The 23,477-nt window shown below is 40.5% G+C and overlaps 4 protein-coding genes across 6 annotated transcripts; all 4 read right to left on the minus strand.

Annotated features, from left to right (window-relative positions):
- Positions 1 to 226: 226 nt before the first annotated feature.
- Positions 227 to 5,792, minus strand: LOC104435927 (riboflavin biosynthesis protein PYRR, chloroplastic). Its single transcript, XM_010048632.3, is given in 10 exon segments — positions 227 to 843; positions 1,434 to 1,559; positions 1,645 to 1,890; positions 2,369 to 2,488; positions 3,067 to 3,380; positions 3,467 to 3,592; positions 3,711 to 3,810; positions 4,900 to 5,034; positions 5,348 to 5,509; positions 5,511 to 5,792. Coding segments are annotated over 10 exon segments (1,818 nt in total). The 5' UTR covers positions 5,736 to 5,792; the 3' UTR covers positions 227 to 579.
- A 2,181-nt stretch (positions 5,793 to 7,973) lies between these two features.
- LOC104435928 (pathogenesis-related homeodomain protein) lies at positions 7,974 to 14,568 on the minus strand. 3 transcript variants are annotated; one of them, XM_039310126.1, is made up of 11 exons: positions 14,211 to 14,568; positions 12,838 to 13,366; positions 12,022 to 12,187; positions 11,721 to 11,844; positions 11,512 to 11,624; positions 11,071 to 11,424; positions 10,461 to 10,697; positions 10,240 to 10,329; positions 9,471 to 9,521; positions 8,997 to 9,212; positions 7,974 to 8,401 (listed from the first exon to the last, which is right to left on the minus strand). In XM_039310126.1, exons 2-11 carry the CDS (start codon positions 13,356 to 13,358, stop codon positions 8,123 to 8,125), a joined length of 2,151 nt encoding a protein of 716 aa, XP_039166060.1. In that variant the 5' UTR covers positions 13,359 to 13,366; positions 14,211 to 14,568; the 3' UTR covers positions 7,974 to 8,122. The 3 variants fall into 3 exon arrangements, with proteins under 3 accessions (XP_039166060.1, XP_039166059.1, XP_039166061.1); XM_039310125.1 differs by lacking the exon at positions 14,211 to 14,568 and adding an exon at positions 14,072 to 14,114; XM_039310127.1 differs by lacking the exons at positions 8,997 to 9,212; positions 14,211 to 14,568 and adding an exon at positions 14,072 to 14,114.
- Positions 14,569 to 15,593: 1,025 nt separating this feature from the next.
- Positions 15,594 to 18,579, minus strand: LOC104435930 (transcription initiation factor TFIID subunit 13). The gene is made up of 5 exons (XM_010048638.3): positions 18,305 to 18,579; positions 18,171 to 18,208; positions 16,586 to 16,645; positions 16,434 to 16,508; positions 15,594 to 15,989 (listed from the first exon to the last, which is right to left on the minus strand). The coding sequence occupies exons 1-5, from the start codon at positions 18,399 to 18,401 to the stop codon at positions 15,876 to 15,878; spliced, it is 384 nt and encodes a 127-aa protein (XP_010046940.2). The 5' UTR covers positions 18,402 to 18,579; the 3' UTR covers positions 15,594 to 15,875.
- A 1,267-nt stretch (positions 18,580 to 19,846) lies between these two features.
- On the minus strand, positions 19,847 to 22,945 carry LOC104435931. The gene is made up of 2 exons (XM_010048639.3): positions 22,534 to 22,945; positions 19,847 to 20,177 (listed from the first exon to the last, which is right to left on the minus strand). Exon 1 carries the CDS (start codon positions 22,833 to 22,835, stop codon positions 22,560 to 22,562), a length of 276 nt encoding a protein of 91 aa, XP_010046941.2. The 5' UTR covers positions 22,836 to 22,945; the 3' UTR covers positions 19,847 to 20,177; positions 22,534 to 22,559.
- Positions 22,946 to 23,477: the final 532 nt, after the last annotated feature.

A 23,477-nucleotide genomic window follows, 5' to 3' on the forward strand; every position in this document is an offset into this window, starting at 1 on the left:
AAATCATCTGTACTGCTGCTTGATTTCATTATACTTTCGTTAAATAGTACTGGAGCCGATGATTTTACACACGTAAGGTTATGGAATTGTTTAATTTAATTAGACAACTCGGTCCAGCTCCACAATCAGCAATCTGGCATTCATTAATGCAAATGACACAGCCATAATGATCTAATCAATTGGTTTGAAAGACTTTCTACTGAAACAGGTATTAAAGGGCAAGATGTGAAAGGAGGAGTCATGTACCAACCTTTTGGTCCAAACTCCAATCTTGCATCTTTAAGAGTTGAAAAGATTTCTTTTCCACATATAGATGGATAAAATCAAGCGCCTTGCTTCCCTTCTAGATGCGAGAATTGAGCATTTCCAATCACATTACAATGAATATGGGAGGGACATGGTTGAAATTGAAAGCACGATCATATGAGTCTTCGTTCATACTTGTATGATAAAGATTAACGGCTCACTTGCCATAGGACTTTGTATCTATGTGTCCAATTGATTTTCTTACATATTTGGACGACTCAAGAAGGATCAAGAAATGCTCCGCCATTTTGTCAGCTTTTGATAAGCAGCATGTTATGCAGCTAAAATGGAGCTTCCACTGGTAGCAGAGGTCTCACCAAGAAACTCTGATCTCAACTGCATTAATAGCCTGCCCAAATAATTTAATCCTTCTCCTTCCCTTCCTCCACCCCAAAAGAGGTCATGTGGTGAAGCTTCAACAAGAACAGAACCAGCAGTTGATAGAAGCATGTTATTCAAGTGGGGGTAAATTGAGAACTTGCTTTTCAAGGCTCTGTACATCACATCGATCTTCACACTCTCCCAGTCAGATCTCACCTGCATTGATGCTTACAAAAGTTTATATCTCGTAACTAATAAGTTTCATTTACCAAGATCTCAAAGTTCGTCTAGTAAAATCGTAATATATCCAGGACGCCTTTCTTTTCCAAATTTACTTTTGGGGGAAAAAAATTTGCATTTTCTTTTCGAGCTGTATTATGTTCTTATGAAGAGCATCATATTCTTTTCTCAATTCTCATACATTTTAGTTGCTTCGATAACCATTTTCATGCTTTTGTAGCTTATGAGCCTTAATAGGAAACAACATTTCTCTATGTGCTAAAACATTAAGTGCGAAACATGATTTACAAAGAGGACGAAAATCAAAAAACAAATGGATTGACCGGATTTTACATTTCTCATCTTCAAGCAGAATGTTAAAAGTTCACAACTAAAAAACTCAGGTGCTAATCACAAGTACATAAGAAAAGCCAAAGTGGAGGGACTATAAAGCCATGCAAATTCTTGGCACAAATGTCTGAGTTTGTAAAGAAAGTGTAATCAAATCAAAGAAATGGGTGGCTGATGATTTTTAGGCATGAGAATGACGAACGAAAGCCATTTGAAAATAGGGAAATTGGGGATACCAGATCTGGTTGCCGCCTCTGCACAGACCTTCCCATTCTGGCTGCCTCCTCCGGACTTTTTGCGGATTTTATGTCTTCAACACATGCTTGTGCAAGAGGATTGTCCACTCCAACAAACTTGTGTGCCTGCAATTCAACAGTCCTGGAAGATTATGCATAGCATTTGATTTAGAAGGTAATTTTTAAGGCAAAAAGTAGGATTATCAGTTACCTGGTAGTAGTGCTCCACAGTTGACCAAGTTGCATAATTACCATTTTCATCTGGCATTTGAATGGGATGAGGAGAAAAATTTGAGAAAGCTCCATACGGATCCCATGTTTTATAGAAGAATATGATGCTTGAATCATAAGGTGTAATTGTGGGATCAATAGCAGAAGTCTCGTTCGCTGATGGTATCACAGGTGTCAGGTCAGGTATGGGCTGAAGAAATCCGCTCACAAGCATATCAGGTCCAACCTATTTAAGTAACAACAAGGAGCCATTAGAGGGAGGGAGGGAGGGAGGGAGGAGCAAGCCAAGATGGAAATGAACAAACAAATTCTGAATGAACTTCTTTAGTCATGAATTATAAGAAATAGACATGTTTGTAAAATCTATTAAGCATCTGGACAGCTCTCTAACCTGGTCATTTTATATATACAGTCGGTGGAAACTGCCTTATTATTAGCTGTTTGAATACTTTTATTAGCATATGCAATTTCGCAGAAGGATTCATTATAAGGGTCCACAGTAAAACCATCTTGAAGTTAGTTGGCCGGTAATATGCAGAAGGGATAACATAAACAAATGTAAGCTACACCCCAGGAGAAAGATGAGTGACATAAGTACAATTGCTAAAACAAGTTTCTCGTCATCCTATAATTATTTTTCACTAGCATAACTACTATCGAAAAGTAAAAACTAAGACAATGTTGGCACATGACTCATAATTTACCTGCTCATAGCAAACATCAATCAGATCTAAGGCTTGAGACATTTCTACCATCCCAAGTTCACCCACAGGTGATGGTGCATTTTTTCCACCAATAATTTTAGGAGCTACAAATGCAAAAACCTGCATGGTGCAAAACATATCAGCAATACGAATGAGGCATAATCTATTAAGAAAGCCAGCACAACTCGACAATGTCACATTATATTCATCGCAGCATTTGCATCATCCAACACAAGCAGCTACCAGCCACCATTCAGCTGTTCTCTTACCAAGTAGAGCTTCCTCCAAAACAATAGAAAACCCATACAAGTAGGAGCAGAAAAATTATAACATGTCCCGAGGGACTTCAGAGGCTCGGATAGCACCAAGCATACCGAACAATATGAGGGGACATCACAATACTTCCTCGACCTTGATCCAAGTTAATATTTGTCCTATTATTGTGACTTAGGGTATTAACCTTTCATTCTAAACTCCTCTAGAAGGTAAGGTTTGTTTATTTGGATTGTTTGCATTAGCCAAGGTAGTTCTAATGAGTCAAACCTTTGAAATCCTATAAATTATTGGTTTCCCATCGCAATTCAAAACTCATTCTTTCACCAAGTAGTTAATTAAAACTTCCATGTATATGTTACCATTAGCTGAATCAAGAACACAAAGATGCTGGTACTCAATGTCAAAAGAAGAAGGTTGAATACCTTGTGTATTACCCCAGATGAAATGGCAGATGCAGCCAATGTCCCTCCGCACTCCCAGAAAATTGAAAGGTAACCACGATCATAGAAATACTCCATCACATCTCTCGGATTTAAAATATCAAACTCAACAACTTCAACCCCTTTGGATGCTAAATATTTCTGGAAACTCTTCCTGGCACCTCTCTGGGTTACCACTATCGTGGATACTTCAGAGATGTCCCAAAGGTTCGCTTCTTCAGGAAGATCAAGAGTCTGTGTCACCACAATGCGCATGGGCAGGTGACCACCACCATGCCTAGCAGTTAGGCGTGGATCTGTTTCAAAGAGGAAGGACTTTAGAAGAAGCAAATAACTATTAAAAGGCTGAAAATTTCACAGCCTAAAAGCTGATGATACTCACTGTCCCTACGTACAGTATTTCCTCCCACAACAATTGCATCGCTCCTACCCCTTAGCTCAAAAACTCTACTCCTAGACTTTTTGCTGCTTATCCATGCAGCATGTCCACTACTGGCAGCTATCTTTCCTGCATAAATCTAAGAGAAACAATCAGCATTTCCGAGTTTCTTGGCAACCTCGTGTAGTTTGAACAACTGCTAGGCAAGAATAAAGATAATGATTGCTGCCAAAACTAAGAACCTTACCGTCAAGGGTCATGGCATACTTAAGAACAGAAAATGGAACTCGAGAAGCAGCTTTATAAACCAAAGGAGCATTGACAATGCGGCATGCTTTTTGAGCTTCCTGCATCACATGATCCAGGATTGTAAGATGTGCAAGACGGTACATGAATTTTGCGAAAAATAACTTTCAAATACAGTGAAGTACTCAAGATGATGAAGTGTCAGAAAATTTTCTGCAACCGTATAGATTAATAGTTACTGTGACCACTGAACCCATGATAATCCCTGACAAGGCTGTGCTATCCCAATTTGCAGCTACATCTCAGATTTAAAATCGGAGTAATACCTCCTCATAGTAAAACTTGGAGAGAAAAAATTATTATTGTCATTTTATAGATTTTTCCAGTAGAATGTAAAGTGTAATAATTTAATTTAAAGCTCTTGCAATCATAGAAAATAACTTGGACAATTTATTCCATCATTAACTGAAATCATTTCGTCATCAGACTTGCGTTTTATTTGTAACTTAAAAACAAAAGCAACTCAGAAAATAATTTAATGTCCATATCACAGTTATGATTGATACACATGCTTCTACCTGCCCAATGATGGCATGACACCAGCTAGCAAACTGACTACGCATAACACTCATCTACCAGATTTTCAACTGCTAGCATAGCTCGTTACCTCTCTTGACAACTATCAATAACGTACTGGCTCCTGATAAGTTAACCACCTAGCTCCTAGCTAGCATTTCACCACCACCACAACTTCAACACCACCATTCTAACACATCTTCAGATCAATCCTACCGATATACTTCTCTCCTCGATATGCTTATTATTAGCTTTGAAAAGACAGAACTGTAGAGGACAGAACATGGTTTCATCGTCAGCAGCATAAAAGCACCGCGCAGCAAGGTTTTATGCATTCTATGGCCTTGTCCTTGCAACATTATGCAGTGAAGTCACCGGTTAGGGGACCCAAAAACAGTCGATCAACATGATTCCCTTACTATAGAAGGTAACATTTGATATAAGGATAAATATCATCAGAAAAGATAGTTGAGTGTGAATCGTAAGGACAGTAACATCAAATCATATCAGGTCTGAACAGAGGCTGGAGCTGCTCAAGATTTTCTCTTGCAATGCTAGTGAAGGCCACAGAAATTGGAAGGCTATGCACAAGAGAGGAGGGGGAGAGAGAGAACCTCAATGATTTTACTCTGTAGATCCTCCCCGAAAACATCAACCTGCAGTCCCTGACCTCTTAATGTGCGTATAGCATTGCCCCGCAGATGCTGTAGCGGATGCCTCATCCCAATAACTACTCTTGTAATACCTGCCTAATTTTCAAAACCATGTCAATCATCCCGTCTCCTATATCACATTCATAAGTCACAAAAAAATAAAAACAAACGCTCAATGCTACAGCAACAGTGTCCTTTTGCTTCCTCAAATATCAAGAGCCAAGATAGCTCCATCCCCTCGAGAATCTCTTGAATGAATTAAGTCATCAATATCTCAACTTTAATTTCAAAATATCCACTGTACGTACTCAGATCATAATCAAGGCCTAAGCGGAAATGTGAGGACTTCACCAATGCAGCGAATCAACAACATCACAAGATAAAGACGGAAAGCTCGCTGTTGGCAAACCTGGACAAGAGCGGAAACAGCAGTACGATCACCATGGCAATCGCCGGGCTCCAGATTGAGAAAAGCCGTGCCGCCTCTGCAGCGCTCGCCGGCGGCCTCGACGGCCTGGACCTCGGCGGGCTTCGTCCCCTGAGCGTACAGATACCCTCGCCCGCCACGTCTCCGCCCCCGCCCCGCCGCCGCCGCTCACCACCAGGCAACCGACATTCGGGTGCGGGGAGGTGAAGCCGGCGGACTTGTCGGCGAGCTCGGCGGCGCGCCGCACGAGCGCGGCCTCTTGCGCGTGATGGTTGCCGCCGCCGCCGCCGCAGGCGACGGGGCTGGCGAAGGCGGCGCGGGGCTTGAGGATGATGGGAGAGAAGAAGGAAGCTCCGACCGCCAACGCCATTGACACTCGCTCAGCTCAACGATTGATCCTGTAGGAAGAAGGCCTACGTTCTTTTTTTCTGTTTATGGACAAAAATCCTGTTGTTTTTTTTTTTCTAGAGAACAAAGGAAAGAACATAAATGCGTTTGATTTTACCAAAATTAAAAAAAAAAAACATAAATACGTTTGTTTGCGTTTTTATTTCAATTTTTTTTCTCAGAAACATATTTAGAACAGAAATGAGTTTCTGAAATAATTTTCAAGAATAAATTTTCTCTCTTCTCTCTTTTTCTTTTTTTTTTTTTTCTTTTTTTTTCTTTAGCCGATCGCCGGCCCCCGGCGAAGTTGAGCATTGCTGGCCCCTGGCAAGGCTCATCCTCTCAGGTCGGCGAGCCTCGCCGGTGGCTGGGCCAGCTCGGGCTCGCCCAGATCCGGCGATCCCGAGCTCACCCCTAAAGCGAGGCCGCCGACTCTCGTCGGCTCGGTCGTCGGCCATGACCAAGGCCAACAACCTACCAAAAGAAGAAAAAAAGAAAGAAAATAAAATGAAATGAAAATATTAAAAAATTAAAAGAAACAAAAAAGAACACAAATTTACCAAACATGTTTCGTTCATTTTTTATTCTCGAAATAAGTTCACCAAAAGCCTACCAAAAGTCTTTTTCCGTTCAAAAATTGTTCCCGCAAAAATAGTTTTTTCTTATTTTGTTTCCTAAAACAATTTTTGAATAGAAACATTATCAAACGCGCCCAAAATGACGAGCGCTTTGAGACCGTAACGCACTACCACGCAAGTTGGTTGGTACTCTAACATTATATTTTCTATCAAATCTATTATAAAAAAATAGTTTATTTCTATGTTTGGTTTGAGAATGCTAAACTTTAGTTGCTTCCTTGTTCCACATTTAATTCTCAAGTATCTAAAACTTCTGTAATCGTGACTTTAGAATAATAAGAAAAACTGAAAAAAAAAAAATTGTATAAACGACATTAAAAATATTTGCATTACTTCCTTTCATCAAAAAAGTTATTAGTATGGAAAATATATATATAAAAATCCTACATTTTTTCCGATCGGAATACCAATAGCCTGAACTCTTTTTTTTTCATCTCACAGATGTCCTATATTTGCACTAATAACCCAAAAATTATTTCACCACAATACAATCTACAATGATCATTAAAAATCCAATATGATGATATGCATGGACAATGAGAGGTAAATAGATTTGATGTGTCTATGCACATTTTCAGATTTGCTCAAAACGAGATTGCAAAGAATGATGTCCAAGTCTCTCATTCTTTAAGGATAAAACGATTCCTTTTCATGGTGCTCTTTTGAAGAATCAATTTGGGGCAATGTCAAGCAAGTTTAGAGTTGGGGTTCTGTGGATAAATTGGGCGATACAAAAAAGTTTAGGGTATTGGCGTTCAACAAAGAAATGTTTAGGATTTTCGGAGAGATTTTCCATAATTATGAACATAGATGACAAACTACTTATCGGATAATCCATTCAAATATGAAAAACGGGGTACATGAGAACTTCACGTGAGCTTAATATTTTCCTTATATATACTTGTTGGTGATGCTAGATTTAAGTATAATTATCTATTTAAAAGTCAGAAATGAATGGATCAATGCGGTTGTTAGCATTACATTTGAAGCATTTCCAACAACACACTCGTCAATAAAATGTTTCACAATAGCAGAGGGGTGGCCATTGCACGCAACAAGATAGGCGTGGTTTTCGTACTTCAAAAAGCATTGCCAATTCTTAAAGCCCTAGATCATAGCATACAACTATAGTTACGGTTTGATTCCCAATATATAGTTAATTGTGGCTAATACCTAAAATTGCAGTTATAACAATCATTTTGCATTAATGAAATGGCTAAAGTCCCAACTGTACAAGGTCCTAACTTCACCAATCAAGATGGGATTAACCTGGAAATGGCCAGCCAGGGATCATGCATCAGAAAAGGCAATCTCAGAGTCTGGACATTTGCAAATCTGTGCGCTAATTCAGCGTTCACAACCCGTTCATCATGATGCTTGCATAAGTGAGGGCTACCAATTTCCAAATTTAATCATCGCTAACCGGATAGAAACAGATGGAATAGCTCTTTATACTTAAATGTCATTAATCATAGGGAATCATGTTGGCATTTCAATGACAGATGCTTAATGTTGCATCTCCATTTGAATGAGAATGGTATATTTCCAACAATCCAGAAAAGAGTCAGAAATTTGTAGGAAGATTAGGATAGAACCAATATGGTTGTTATGCACTTAAAAAGCAAAACTAAACATTTGGAATACATGGCAACAGTTGGATCAATGTAACCCTGTCATGATAGACTGAAAATGCTTTTACACAGAGCAAGCAACTAAAGGAGGGTGCAAAAAATCAAGCTCTCTCCTTTATTTCTGCTACTGGAACATATACTACACGTGATCTACAAGTGTTGAATTCGTCTGAAGCCTTGGATTCACTCGACTGAAATGTAAGGGTTCTCTTCCTCAGACTATCTAGCCTACTTCTAATTTTACATAGCTCCCGCAACTGAGCTTCTCTTTCTCGTAATCCCTCACTGGCTGCGAAGTCAACCCTCTTCCTGTCCTTTGGTTTTCCTTTCAATAGCTTTATTTGCTTCAAGGACATATTGTCATCGAACTCAAAATTCTCCTGACACAGCAAAGTCATGCCTGAGTTCTGTAACAGTCAAGGGACTAGATATATAGGAATTATCTGAAGCGTTCCAGAGCAAGTAAATGCACTTATAGTTTCTGGCATTCAGCTTCATAGTAGTCTGCGACTCATGGCACCGCTAAGTAATTGGAAGATGGTACTTTCAGTGGTCAAGAAAAAGAGAGGCTCATAAGCTGAACAAGACTCACTCTAATTATTCCGTGGAAAACAAGTGATTTGAAAATTATTTTCATAAAAATAATCGCTTGTATCGCTTAGAATAAATATCTAATGAAAAATGTTTTCATTATCAACAGCAATTTATGTCTAAATATTTTCGTGAATGATGAAAATGCTGTTCATTCATTCACTTTTATAAGCAATCATTTTTAGGAAAACATTTTCCAAATTACCCATTTTCCACGAAACAAACGGAGCCAAAAGAAAATGAGGAAACCAAAAGTTGGTCGATAATTTTTAGTTCATATAAACAAATTGCAAACTCTATTAGGTCAAAAATAGATTGCAGCTACCACTAATTGTGGACATCCCAAAATGATTTTTCACATAGGCAAAGAGAGGGAGAGAGTACCATATAGCTATGTTCAGGTACCGTAGGTGAACCCTTCCCGTGTATTGGCTTTGTACTCTTTTGCTCGATGACTTTCTCAGAATTTAGAGAGGAATGGAATTCAATGTCTGTTGAGGCATCCTTAGATAAAATAGGAGCAGCCCCTTTCATCATTTTTGCTAGTTCAGATTCTTTATGCTTTTGCGGGGATTTTGGAGGTTGATCAGCCCCCCCAGCCTATTTATTGAGGAATGAACAAATCAACCATAAAGCGAAGTAATTAACTTATAATTAGAAATCCTGAAAACCATTGAGACGCACCTATGATGACTAATCAACTCTATAGTTGGACAAATGAAGAACAGGACAACAGAGATTCTGAACTGATCTCTTGCCTATATTATGGAGTGATAAAATAGATCGAAACAACCAAACTAAAACCAAGAGAAAGTGGAAAAATTTGACACAACAGAGTATAACTGCAAATCAGCTCACCTTTCTTGTTTTGAGTGCCATGTATCGTGCATTCTTGAACCATTTGCTAACCTGATAAAAAAAGCCATAAAATGTGACAATGTGAAGATACACACAGATCATATCTTAGATGCATAAACTATGTTCTCTCATCCTATTTCTTCAACGCTCGTTTCCAATACAGTAATCCACCATAAACAGTTTGGTGTACCATACAAAACGGTACCAATCTTCTATATCTAGACTTTTGACAATTGAAATTTGATTTCTCTTTCTTCAAGCTCTTGCTAACCAAAGATGGCCAAATATAACAGGAGACTAGATGCAGAAGCGTTAAATAATTTCCATGCCTAACATTCTGATTTCATTGAGACTACAGGTTAAATTCTGTGATTAGACTGCTACAGTTGTTATGGCATGGTTACTAAAGGGTTGCCATCGTTGGTTGCACAAGGAAAGAATGTAAAGAATCAAAATTACTAATTCTCTGTCAAAACATATAATCTCAGTGCCAATCTTCAAAACAAATTGTTTGGGCTAACTTCAGGTCCAATACATCACCCATCCAAATAAATCGGTAATAAAAATCTCAAGCAATAAGGTTTTCAAGACAAGTATAAAAACCTTAATTTTTGTGAAGATGCTGCTCTTGCTCATTGTCATTTGTTTAAAGGATTTCAAACTTGCCTTTACAGAATAGCTATAGTCTTATGCAAATGCATTTTCAAGGGTGACTCAAATCTACATTCAGGTTCATCAATCTCACTATTGGCAACGGTTTATCTATTACCTTCTCAGGTTCAAGACCAAACTCTTTAGCAAGATTTTCTTTGACAGATCTTGAGGGAAGTTCATTCTCTGCAAATACTTGGCGAAGCTTCTGATGCAGTAGTAAGAAAGCAGACAGTAAGTATGTATCGCGTATAGGGACAGTTGGGATCAATAATGAAGAAATTTGAAAAGCATCCCTGCTGAGACATATGTTTAGTCTTAAATTGAAACCATGACTACCTCAACTGCAGTTGGAGGAATTCTGAAAATCCGCCTTCTCATTCTTGCTTCTGCAGAGAGTTTCTTATCACCTTCTGAGGCTTGGTCAATGAATGGATTGTTTTTCTCACTTTCACAGAGAGTCATGAGGGTGCTGGCTGCATCTGTTTCCCTTTCTCTTCTTCTTCTTTTATTAGGACCCCAGTCTTCATCTTCACTGGCTTGTTCACAGGCAGGAGTATCCTTACCGAACATTTCCTGTGGAGAAACAACAACTACGTTCACTTGACATAACAAATATAGTGCTAGAACTTTTGCAAAAGTAAGTTTCATTAATTTTTTCTTTCTTTCCTCCAATTAGAAAGTTCCCTCCCCCCCCCCTCCCAAAAAAAAAAAAAAAATTTTTCACACTCATTTATATCATGGTTGACACACTGTTCTCTTACTAGGTCTGGTACATGTTGTATTCTCCACTTACATGTAACTAAAGATCACTTACTTGACTGGTGGGCAAACATAGTCACAACAAAATTATTTCCAGACCCACACAAAAGCTTTCATTTACAAGGCTAACAAAAATGAAAATATTGAATATTAAGCCATTGTAAGGTTTGGGAAAAAAAATGCTCACATTATAAAGCTGCTTATAATCAACAGCATTTCGCTGTCGTGGGCCACATACAGTATCAGTATCCGTGTCCATTAATACATCAGACCCTGCAATGCTCTCAGGATAGCTCAACCCTTCCTTGCCTGATATTGTTGGTCCTGACAAAATTTCACCATCTAATGACCAACTCAGGCTGGTAGAGCTACTTGTGTCGTATGATTGAGAATCATCATTGCCGGCACAGTTGATGCTGGTGTTCGTCATCTTTTCTGGGTCATAGTCATCATCTTCAGAGTCATCTGAAGGCCACTTTTCGTCTAGGTCAAGCACCTGAATTCCCCCATCAGGCAATGCAGCTTCTTCCTCGAATATATCCTGTTAAGTCAAATACCCTCTTCATTGCCTCAGCCACTATGCAGCCAAAAGACTAAAATTGACCTCTTACTATCAACAGTATGTGACCTGCCAGTTGCTGTCAAGAGAAAAGTGGGTCCCCAGATGTGCATTTGTTGACTCTATAATTTCCATCTTACACTCGCAGAGTCTGCAAAACCAGCCCTGATCTCCTGGGGGAACTGTAGAAGGAAAATCGCACCAATTACTTCCCCAAGATGTCCATGACGTTCAATAGCAATTGCATGCAGTAGCAAAAAAAGGCTAATAGAACATACTGCTTTCAGTTTCCAGTGGAGGATCAAGACATTTTTGATGAAAAGCACAATTGCATGTCCCATCGCAGAGTATGATATCATTATCTGGGGAAGTTTCATTTGTCTTGCATTTTGCACAGAATATCTGAGATGGTATTGTGACAACACATGAGCATGTAAATGTAGCTAAGACTGATGAAATCAGAGCGTGTTCAACAGAGAAATATCCAATGCAAATGTTCCAGCAGCCAGATCCTCTAAGCAGCCAAAAGCTTGCATTAATGCTTCAACTAGTGATGAACAGAACCAGCAGCATGCTTACATGTTCATGGTGAACAGAACCATCAGGAGCAATCACAGAGTCTTCAATGCTGCCCACTGAACTAATGGAGTCTAGCTGTCGAATAGCATCACGTATTCCGAGTTTGCAATTCAGTATCTGCTTCCTGGCCCTTTGTAATTCCTTTGTTGGCTTGATCTTTTCCCGACTGTAACAGAAATTAACAAATGAAACATGCTACTTTCTTTTCCATAAGATGGTGCCCCAAGAAACACCACATTGTGTGTTGGCTGCATCATGCGACATGCTATCACTTCCTCATTAGTAAATAAGCAATAAGGAGGGGACATACAAGTACCCTAGGGTCTGATATATCAGCAAAGAGTCATGCAATTAACCATGTAATCATAACTAACCAAAACTCTGATCTAAATGTGCATTCACCCGTTAATATCCTTCATATATAGAAATTTGCAGCATTAAGTGTTCTTATCCAGTGACCTAGTCTACATACATTCTCAAGGCACTCTCATAAGTCAGAGAGAGAGAAGGCGGGCGGGCAGGCACCCGGAGGAAGTTGAGTGCCTACTTTAGAGTCACCAATGTGATCAAGATAAAAAAAGTCCAAAAGTATATCACATACTCCCTTCGCTATTCATTTTGTGTACAGACAAGCAATACTTATTCGTGAAGTGCACCAGTAATGCTAAAACAGAAGTGTTGATGATACAGTATTGCAAGTCAGAATTATAGCCAAGGAATCATGCAATCTTAATATCTTTACTGTTTGTATACATCCACACGTATTGTGGAAAAATCTGAAATTGAAAAAGATGAAGATTGGTTAACATTACATACCTCTGGCCTTTCCAGCCTTCACCAGAGTAAGCATCAATAAGGTTCTGTTCCAGCTTCATTTTAATAAGAAGGTATCTTGTTCTCCTCTGCAATCGTGAAGCCTCATCTAACTTCGAAAAATGCTTTCTCATTTTCTTCTTCCTCTTCCTTCTCAGCTTGTTAACTTTGACATCCTCATCGGTGTTTTGCACATTTTCGTCAGAAGCAATAGGCAGCTCTCTTTCTGAAGATGGAGGGGATGAAAGCTTCTCGGGAACTATTTCAATTTTCTTATTATGAAAAGCTTTTAAATTTATGAGTTTGTCTTTATCGGAGCTGTTCCTACGCACCAGTCTCTTTCTGATGGAGTTATTGGCCCTCTTCTTGGCAAGGGTTGAGCCTCTTGCTTTTACAGAAGATTGTAGTTTCTGTTTGTGCTTTTTCCTTCTCCTATTTCTCAATATCAGCGAGGCAAGAACCTCCGATCCAGATTCTGCCTTCAAAAAGTCTTCTTTTTGGGCAAGATTCTTTCTGGAATGCATGATGACCCCTAAGTATTTGAACAGAAAATTCAAGCAAGAGTAAGTGCCATTATCATAATCAATACGACTTCCCCACCCACCCACCCATCCCCGCAAAAGAAAAAAGCACAAGTTAATCGCAGTAGCAGTTAAACAAGAAATGTTGATGAATACAGGTTCAAGAGAAACAAAGAAGTCTATCGTAACTCTAAAGCAGACTGATCTAACTGTCCTCACGAGCAGGAAGCATTAGATCAACAACTAAGAAGAATATGTCTAGTCATGAGACACGATAATCTGTGGATTGGTGCTATGACATTCGCTCATTGGACACCATCATAAGCACAGACACCGACCATACGACCCAACAATTCAATATCATCTCACATCAGAACCAGAGAAATTCCTCAACCATAAGAAACGGATGGAACCAGAATTAAACAAAACACCATTAATTTTCTTTACCCAGCAATGGAAATTGAAGTCCGGTTGAAGTCGAGCCATAAAAAACCAATTTTGATAGCGTGATCGGCAGGCATTCTCGCTTAAACAAAGGGGAACGAAAAGACGCTGCTCTAAAAACGACAGGAGAAAAAGGTAGTCCTTGAATCTTGGCCATTGGTGAAAACCAACCGGAAAGGTGATACCTTGATCCCAGGATCAAACAAGCATACTTGATCGGGCACGACACTCACGAAAAAAGAAAGCATAACACCGAAACGAAGAAGACAAACCAGCCAGTTTTGCGACGATCAATGCCATGGCAATTCAACAGACAAGAAACTCAATTCCAAAACGGCACCGTTAAGGCGAGCTCGCGACGAGGAGGGGCAGGAGAAGTCAAAGAGACGACACGAGCAATGCATGAATTACCAGACGAGCCAAGAAGATCTCGATTTCCGAGTGCTCAATAGCGGCGGATTGCGCGCATCCGATCCGCGCGCATATACAGGACGGACGGGACAGCAACCTGTAAAGCTCGAACCTTTTCGAAAGCTCGGATTGATTTGGGCAGGCGCGACGAGACTCGACCAAGGACTAGAGCTTCCTCGGAGATTGGCAAGGGCTTCTTGTTTCCGACCGACAATGTTTCTCCGCCGGTCCTCGTCGGCGGCTAAGGCAGCCCTTCTCGAAGCGCCACCCCTCGTTCGCACACCTCTCTCTCTCCTCTCTCTCTCTCTCTCTCTCTTGCCGTGTAGCCGTTTCTTGTTTCCTCGATAATGACCTCTGATTTTTTACCGAAATCCGGTGCATTTTATATTCGCGCATTAATCTGCTTTTACATTTTTAGGCATTTCCATCTAGATTCCGATTGGCACTAGTCCTTAGTAAAATGATTTTCGTAGAAAGAGCATGAGTCCCGTGGTGCTTTGGTGCTTGTACGTAATTGACCGTGTTCATATTATCCGGAGTTGGTGCATATTCAATAGTCCCTATTTTCACTTTATGAATGTCAAAACTAATAGAATGGTTTAGCTTTTTTTATCCTATGAATGTTGATTTTAAGGAGTAATTATCCTTTCCTAATCTTTATTACTCAACCTAAGAATGACTATTTGCAATCCTCAAATACTGAAGTTGTACTTAGAGTGATCTTTTAATTCCTATGGCCTGAAAATGGAGAGTCGGTCTATGCATTTTCTTTCCTTTTGCCGCTTCTCTCTCCAAGAGTCGAAGGGAAATAGTGTATCTATTTGCTTGCGACCGCCATCTGGATCCTCTTCCTCAAGGATCACGGATGAGGGAACCCCACGAGAGCTGCCGATTCTAACTACCATTTATATATAATCCATGCTAGATTTGACCAATTGCCTGTCTTGTATATTGTTTGCCTACTTGAAGAATATGATTGAGCTATCAATATTTGGATTGGTAGGGAACATTCAGTTTGAATAGCGCATCTGATGATTTCCTTGAAAGCGTGTCCTCTTAAATCGAGAGTAATTGAACTTCCTATTTACAGATTAAGCTCTGATAGCCTTCATTCTTCTCATTCAACCATCAACTTTTTGATGGAATTCAAGTATCGGTAATCATTTCCCTAAGAAAAATCTGCTCAAGCTAGAGTTTCCTGCATCAGCTCTGCTTGAGGTTATGATGCTCGAAAACCCATTTTTAGCGAATCGGTAATTTTGTAAGCTAGCATTTTGGAACAGCACCGACAGAAACTATTTCGCAATGCTTCTGCATTGTTGTGATGCTCTAAGCATCTATAGAAGCAAAACTGGCCAGGCAATCTCTGTAACTCGCCCTTCATGGAGGAAAAAGAAAAAGATGCATCGCTATTTAACGGGTCCCATTGGACTAAAATTTTGAGAACACCAACCAAATGCCGCTGCACAAAATCTGTTTGGACTGAACTAGATAATGAACCTGACAATTTGGGAAGAAAAAAACACCAATAATCAGCAGTGAGGTGACGAAACCACCACCATTTTCTTTTCAATCCTATTCAAAATTGGACAGCCTTGGGTCTCAACATATACAATCTAACACCAGACAAGACCTGTGCAGAGAATCCTAGACAGCATCTATTGCTCAGTCCAGGGATGCCGCAAGCTTTTCCTCATCTACATCAAAGGCTTTCCTAGCTTGTTTTAGTTCTTCTTGCATAGACAGCAACTCTTTGCAGCGGTTAAGCTTTGGTGCATCCTGCAGGACCAAGTATTTAACGATCTTGCTTTCAAAAACAGTATATCAATGAAGAGGATGAGAGCAACGGGATGCAAAGTTTGTTCATTAATTACTTCCACAATGTCAGTGAAGATGAAATGATGAGTAACATTCCACCATATAAGGATGAAAGAGCATGCACCATGATAGTAGTAGCCAACAAAAACACAATGGAAGGGTGACCGTGCAAGGTGATAACTACGCTGTTCTAAGATATACGCCATGGTTTTGCAAAAGCAACCTGACTACAAGGATCAAAATAGATGAGGCAAAAGTAAGCTATTCTGAATTTTTTTTCCCAAGAATCAATGTAATTCATACACCCCATCAAAATGGGTTGGAGATCAGACAAAATTTAAAACACTAACATGCAAAATGAAGCAATAGAAAAAAATGAAAAGGAAAAAGCTTTGCTGACCATACCTTGCGGACTAGGTAAAGAAAATCCTCAACAGATAGCTTTCCCCTCTTTGATCCCATATCCTGTGCTTTATGTGCCTGCACATCTCAAGACAGCAACTTAATTTCTCGATGCCTCCTACAAGAAATGCAAATGCCATAACAACAGTACTTACAAAATCTGTGACGTACTCCAACACAATGTCCTCAACAAGTGCCACAGTTTCTGGAAGTGGCTGATCATCAAACAAATTTAGCTGAGTGAATATATGCCATTGTATAGAAAGGACTTGAAGGGACAATAAGTCTCCACGCATTTCAAAGCAAATCACATGTTAATTACTCGTCAACACCCAATGGAACCATCTGACAAAATATTCTCTAAATGTAGAAAGAAAACATTTCAATCTTGAACATCCAGAGTTTGACGAGGCATGTGATTTTAAGATGGCTTAGACTTCAACTTCTTACAGCATGAAGAAGCTTAAAAACGGGTCAGATGATTGCGTAGCGAATTACTCCAATGTTTTGGCCTACAGAAGCAAGGTATTCCATGCTTAGAAACGATAATTCTTCTTATATGATTAATAGTGCAGAATCTTCTTGTAAGCTCTGATTCAAGGACATTGATAGTAGTACATCTTTCCAGTCATCCATGAGAAAAAACTTCCACACTCGAGGTGCTCTAAAATGTTGATAAATTACTGAGCAAGTTCTATGCACTTGGCTAACGTATATGCCAAGTGCAGGTGCAACCTTCAAGCTTCCTATAACAAGTAGGAAAAATTATTACTCCTCTCAAATTCTATCATCGGTACCTCATATGTGCTGTCCAATGGAATAACTTGCAAGGTAATCTATACCAATAGACATCAGGATCAGCAACTCAATAGCTTTTCCCAGTAAATTGGTCGCACATTGACCAAAGGAAAAGAAAGGGATTGATACACAGGTGGAAAAAGGGCCTGGCTTTCAATTGATACTTAATGTCTAGATACTTGTGACATGCTGATTCAACAACGAACCCATCTTTTAGCTTCACTACTATGGAGGTCACTTGCCGATTCACACCCAAAAGAGGCTTTCTAGCAAAACAAAGACAAATAGCTAGTTGGGCTCGGCTAGGCGACATAAGTTCATCGCAATGCCTCTTCAGTCAGAGAAAAGCAACAACCAGTCACACGGCACATATCACAACTACCCAAACTCCCAGAGAAAGCAAGAGCCCACTTTTGGCAAAGTGTTTCCTGCTCAATGTAGTTGAACCTGAAGGAGAGTCAATATAACCTCCGACCACACAATATGCGTTTATCATCAGTATTACTATATAACATGGTTGGTCTTGAGTTCAAATCTAAGCAACCATACTTACAGTTACAGTGTTGCCCATTGACAACATAATAAATGGCAGCTCGTTCTTCAGCTTATTTTTCCCACACTATTAGCAAGAAATAAGAGTAACAATCCATCCTGCCGGATGCAGTTCTTTTTAATCGTTTCTCTTTGCACACACACGCATGAGTAGGCACGAGGCATCAACAGGGGTATCGCCAAAATCACAGATTTCGCAAGAGATCCGTACGAAACATATCTCTTTGCCACGGAACAAGTAATCAAGAAGACTCTCACCCACAAAATTTATAACCTTTCCCTTTGGGCCGTGAATTGATGATCTCCACGGAGAAATCACAAGAAGAAAAGAAAAAAAAAAAGGGGCGATTCCAAACGAAGCGACGAACGAGACAGGAGGCGGAAACTCACGTTGGGATCATCACCGAAGCCGTACATCATGTGCTGCACTGGAATTGAGCAGAATCTCCATAAGTAAAAATGATAATCGGACCAAAATAGAGGAGAAAAGATCACGAGAAGAGAGGAATGGACGGAAAGCATACGCTCTTTCTGGAAGATGCCGCGCTTGCGCTTGGAGGAGCTCTCGGAGGGCTGCGAGGAGGACGCGGCTCGCGCCTTCCCCGACGAAGACGCATTCATCCTCTCTCCGCCCCCCAACTATATGCTTCAAGCAAAGCCCGATCGATTACGCGCTACAACTGGCTAGGAAGAGAGGCGAATATGGATTCAGCAGCGCGAACGAGCGCGCGCGCGCGCTAGAGAGAGAAAGAGAGGAGAGAGGAGGAAATTCGGGGCACTCGGTTCGGAGACTCCACGACCGGAGAAGATTTGAGAAGGGAGGGCGAAGGCCATATATATTGAAGTCCGGTCGGTTGTTGATGGAGTTGTGGAGTTGGGTGGGCCTGAAATTGATGGGCCGGGTGGAGTGGAGTCTACTATTGGGCCTCACGAGGAGATGGAAGAGGAGATCGAAGCCCATTCGACAGAGCCCTGCTTTAGCCTTGAATAGTACGCGCTTTTAGTCTTAAAATTTCCTATTTTCGATTCCTTTTCTTTATTCGTCACCTTTTGAAGCTTGATCAAACGCGTTTGTCTCTCGATCCTCTTACTTCCACTTCCCTTCCTCCCTTGCGTTTCTTGGTTCGTCACGCCAACGTGGACACCCCTCGAATCGAAAGAGACATTTGCTTTAGTTCTTACGCGCCTTGGGGCTGGGCCGAAAAAGACTGGACCCCATTCAGACGCCTCTTTAATTTTGAACACTAGATAATCTTTATTAACATTTGTCGAGCAATCAAATAAATAAATAAGTAAAAGCTATCACAACTTTCATACTCTACTATTTCTCATGTTACGCACGGTCGAATATTTGAAACTCCAAACTTCTTTGAAACTTCTTAACAAGGCGTTCATCATGTTGTTTGTACGCTGACACTCCATTCAAAGACAGTCTAGCCTACGGGGGCACAACTAGTTGATCCTTTCGGTCCATGTTCCCTCAGATTTGGAAACGAGCGAGAGCGAGAGCGACAGAGCTCCATGACTCATTAATTTGGCTTCCAACTGTAGAGATCAATTGGCCAAAGGCGTGAATTGTCAAAGTTCCACCATGGATTTGCTCAAAGAACAAAGAGAATTGTCTCCGTTTTAACTCTGAATATGGATTGATATGTACACTAATTCCTGGAAAGAGCATGGACCAGAAATAAATAACACGAGTAACAACTAATATCTGTTCTTTCCAACTCACTTCACCATCATGGCAATGGTTGCCACGACAGCATTAACAACGCAAGACAAACCAGGCTACCGCACGGTCTTCACCACGACAGCATTCAAGACATACCAGGCTACCGCGTGGTCTTCACCACTGAACATCGACGAGGGGCACTTTCCTCTTCTAGTTCGTTTATGCCTTCCCATTATCAAGGGCATTCTAGAGATGAAAATTGGGATAGCACTTGTTTGAGAATATTGACACCACGATGCATATAAGTACCTGACTTCATACATTGTCAGCAGGTAATCATCACCAGTAAAGCTGTTCTATAGACTGGGGAGATGCGACTGGTTCGGCCTATTGATTTGTGAAACAAGCAGCTTTATAGAAGGTTGTATGAAATCCAGTTCAAAACCATATATACTTATTCAAGCATCAAAACTAAATTAAGAACCAAGCTGCCATCCAAATTCAAGAGCCAGTTGTCATTCAGCTCGACTTCAACATGTGTTTCCATTCACCCTTATAGAGAAACTAATGAAAGTAACATCCGCAATGTAAAAACTTACACAAAATGACACAAAGTTCACATTATTTGGATGCACCATTTGGTGAGCTAGACAGTTCATGTCTTCCGAATGATAATCAGAAATTCGGAGATAGAGAGAATCAACACATAGCAACTATCTTGACCCCTGCAAGGAAATAAAGAACAAATTGTGAAGGGAAAAAGTAATAACTTGTAGATAAACGACCCATATGCCTGTATGAAGTTATTGTAGCACAGGAGAGGGGGCAGAAAATGGCATAAAGTAAAAAATAGACAGCACTAAACAGAATCAGCAAGTACATCATGGAAATCAACCACATAATCATTAGGCCCAGAGAAATCATAAGCCCACCTAGATGAGACTTTGGTTTATCACAAAGGTGTAGCTCTGAAAAAATTTTCAACAAGCAAGTGTTGAATGTGTGTGTGTGTGTGTGTGTGTGTGTGTGTGTGTGTGTGTTTGTGTAGGCTGCATAGTGCACACAACAAATCGACTCAACTCAAGCATTACCAAATTGGAGGAGAAGTATCGACATGAGCTCAGTTCAATCTACATGATAACAACCTTTATTAATGAGGTCGGAGGCATGAACCTCTTAGAATATCAGACTAATCACATGCCTAGACATACATAATGCCTAACATGAGCACAAAAACATCTTTAGATATTCAAGCTCCAGCTGATTTCCAGCACAAGGGCCAAGTCAATTCTAGCAAAGGATTCATACAAGTTGATCTTGACGCAAGTCCCAAGCCTCACATTATGCAAGTCAAGCCAAATTCCTGGAGTTCATAAGTGAAATCAACCCCGGCTCAGCACATTACAATATCTCATTAGATAGACATGCAAGTGCACTTCTTAACATTCATATTGGGGTATACAATGCCCGAGCCAAGCCTGATGACTATAGTAATTCACAGAGGGTGATGCTCAAAAACGTGTCAATTTCATGGTGATGCACAGGTAAGTTTGGAGGCCCCTGTATGAAAGCACTGTTGATGCAACTCTGTTGAAAGATTGAGTAATTAAGCCAACAGAATAAACTGAGAAAGAAAAGCCAGAGAACTGAACCCCTGACTCAGAACTTCTATCAACGGGGGATAAAGTCACCTAATCTCTCTAGTCAAAGAAGACAGATACTCCAAAGCAGCAAGGCTAAGGCCAGCAAAGGGGACAGGAGATAAGAAATTGATAGACTTAATTCATGATCTGATGCTTTTAACCATAATTCATAAAGATGCCTACCTTTGATTTAGAAGCTGTTACTTATTGAAGAGAAAATTGACAGAAGCTGACCAAAGCAGTCTATACATTGTTTCCCTAGAATTTCAAAAGATCTCTAAGGCCTTAGCACACTGCACCTCATTCACATCATAACCACGCAATACCTTGCTATCGAGTGGCAAAGTTCTATGTAGGTGTGTTATTTTTCTTAAAAAGAAAAGGAACACTCAGTAAAATGCTAAAAGGGCACGTTGCTAAGGTCTGTGATAACAGAAAAGAAAACCTCCAGGAAACACACTGGCAAAGGGAAAATAGAATAGTCATTATTCCAGTCTTGCTAATCACTGGTTGCTTCCCCAATACACTCTCTCGAGTTTGTCCAATATTAATAAGAATTCTCCCTTAAAAACCTTTTAAGTCCAATAAACTGATATACTAATAGGAAGAAGAAGGCCCATAAAAACACGCCACTACTTCATTTCCACCTCTTTTCCTCAATCAACATCAGGACCAAGTTGCACATTTCCATGTATAAATGGCAAGATAGAAAGAACTTCCAACAGTACGCTCCGTAAGATAAGACCCTATAGTATCAACACGGGATAATCACAAATTAAAACGACTCTTGAATCAATGCACCCACCAGACCAACTTTTCAAAAGCACATCAACGAAGCACCAAAATAACACCAGGTGGGCAGATCTAATAGTTCTACAATAAGAGGCAGCACAGGAAGGCACTCCACTCACCAGAGCATAAACATTACATTGGGAACACTGGGATCCTATTGAACTCAACAACATCAAAATAATTATCAATCAATTCTAGAACCTGATATCGAGTTTTCCTAATCAACCAGAGCTCAGGCCTTTGCAAAAACTCAACCGCAAAGACCTGCCAAGGATCGCAATGTTCAAGACGCACCCAACCCAATTCACCTCGTGTTTCAAGAAAAGAAAAATCAAACCAACCTAGCTCATTTCCCATCGTCTATAATCATATCGTAACAAATCCACGAGATTACCCACGCATACCACAACGAAGCAAAAGAATCCTTCAACTCACACTTCAACGAGAGATTAAAGCCAACAAGGTCGCACGACATCAACTGAAACCCCAATGCGGTACACCCACGACCGCAATCACGTCAATGAAGAGAGCGAGAATTCATCGAAGAACAACAAACGAATAACTCCAATCGGATCCAGCCCAAAAAAAACGACCGCGAGAGGGGCACAGCCAACAAACCAATCCCCCGATCCGACGGCAAACGCACCTTCCCCCGACGAACCGACGGATGGATCAGTGGGCGCCGCCGTGCTCCTTGGCGTGCTGCTTGTGCTCGAGGTGGCGGCGCTCGTTGGGGAGGGCGACGAGGTAGGACAAGGCCATGCCGCCGAAGCAGACGTGGTAGACGGGGTCGATGGAGTCGGTCTCGATGTACTTGGCATGGTACTTGTCGAGGCCCCTCTGGAAGGACTTCTTCACGTAGTCGATCGACAGCTTGGGCTTCACGTGGTCGGGGATCTCCCTCACCTTCATCCCCCTGATCTCATTGTAGAACTGCCTAAGCGCCATTGCTGCTGCAGAAGCTTCTTCGTTCCTTCTGGTCTCCGCTGGGCAAACCCTAATCCCGGATTCTCGTCTCCGATTTCGATTGGGAAGATGTTGGAGGAGGAGGAGGAGGAGTTAACGGGCTGATTGGATGGGGATGGAAACGGTGGGTCCCGCCCCATCGTACGGCTGGGCTTTGCTTTGGATCCGGTTCGGTTCAATCAGAGGCTTAAGAGCCCTCGGTCAATATTGGGCTCGCACGGGAAAAGAGTCAATGAGAATGTACATGACATGATCCGCGAAAGTTCTTCTTTTTCTTTTTTCTTTTTTTACCATTTTATAGAAATCCCTAATCACGAATTAAATATTAAAGATTATATGAATAAGTTTTCCGTCAGAAGTTTGCCAATTTTTTTTATAGAGGTAAAGTCATTAACACGTTGAGAATTATTGGTTCCTTGAGATGGTCAAACTTACGTCTTCACTTATGTGGAAGTTACTATAGAAAGTGAAGATTATTTGCTTTCCTACCCCAAAATTATTGATCACGTAGAAATTGCACGAGTTTCCATGGGCATACTCTTTTTGATATCGAAAGGTTAATAACTGCAACAGTAAGCTTACTTCTTCATTTATTTCTAATCTCTAGAATTTGTTAATTATCTC

This window comes from Eucalyptus grandis, chromosome 3 (assembly GCF_016545825.1).
Source record: "Eucalyptus grandis isolate ANBG69807.140 chromosome 3, ASM1654582v1, whole genome shotgun sequence".
Taxonomy (NCBI): Eukaryota; Viridiplantae; Streptophyta; class Magnoliopsida; order Myrtales; family Myrtaceae; genus Eucalyptus; species Eucalyptus grandis.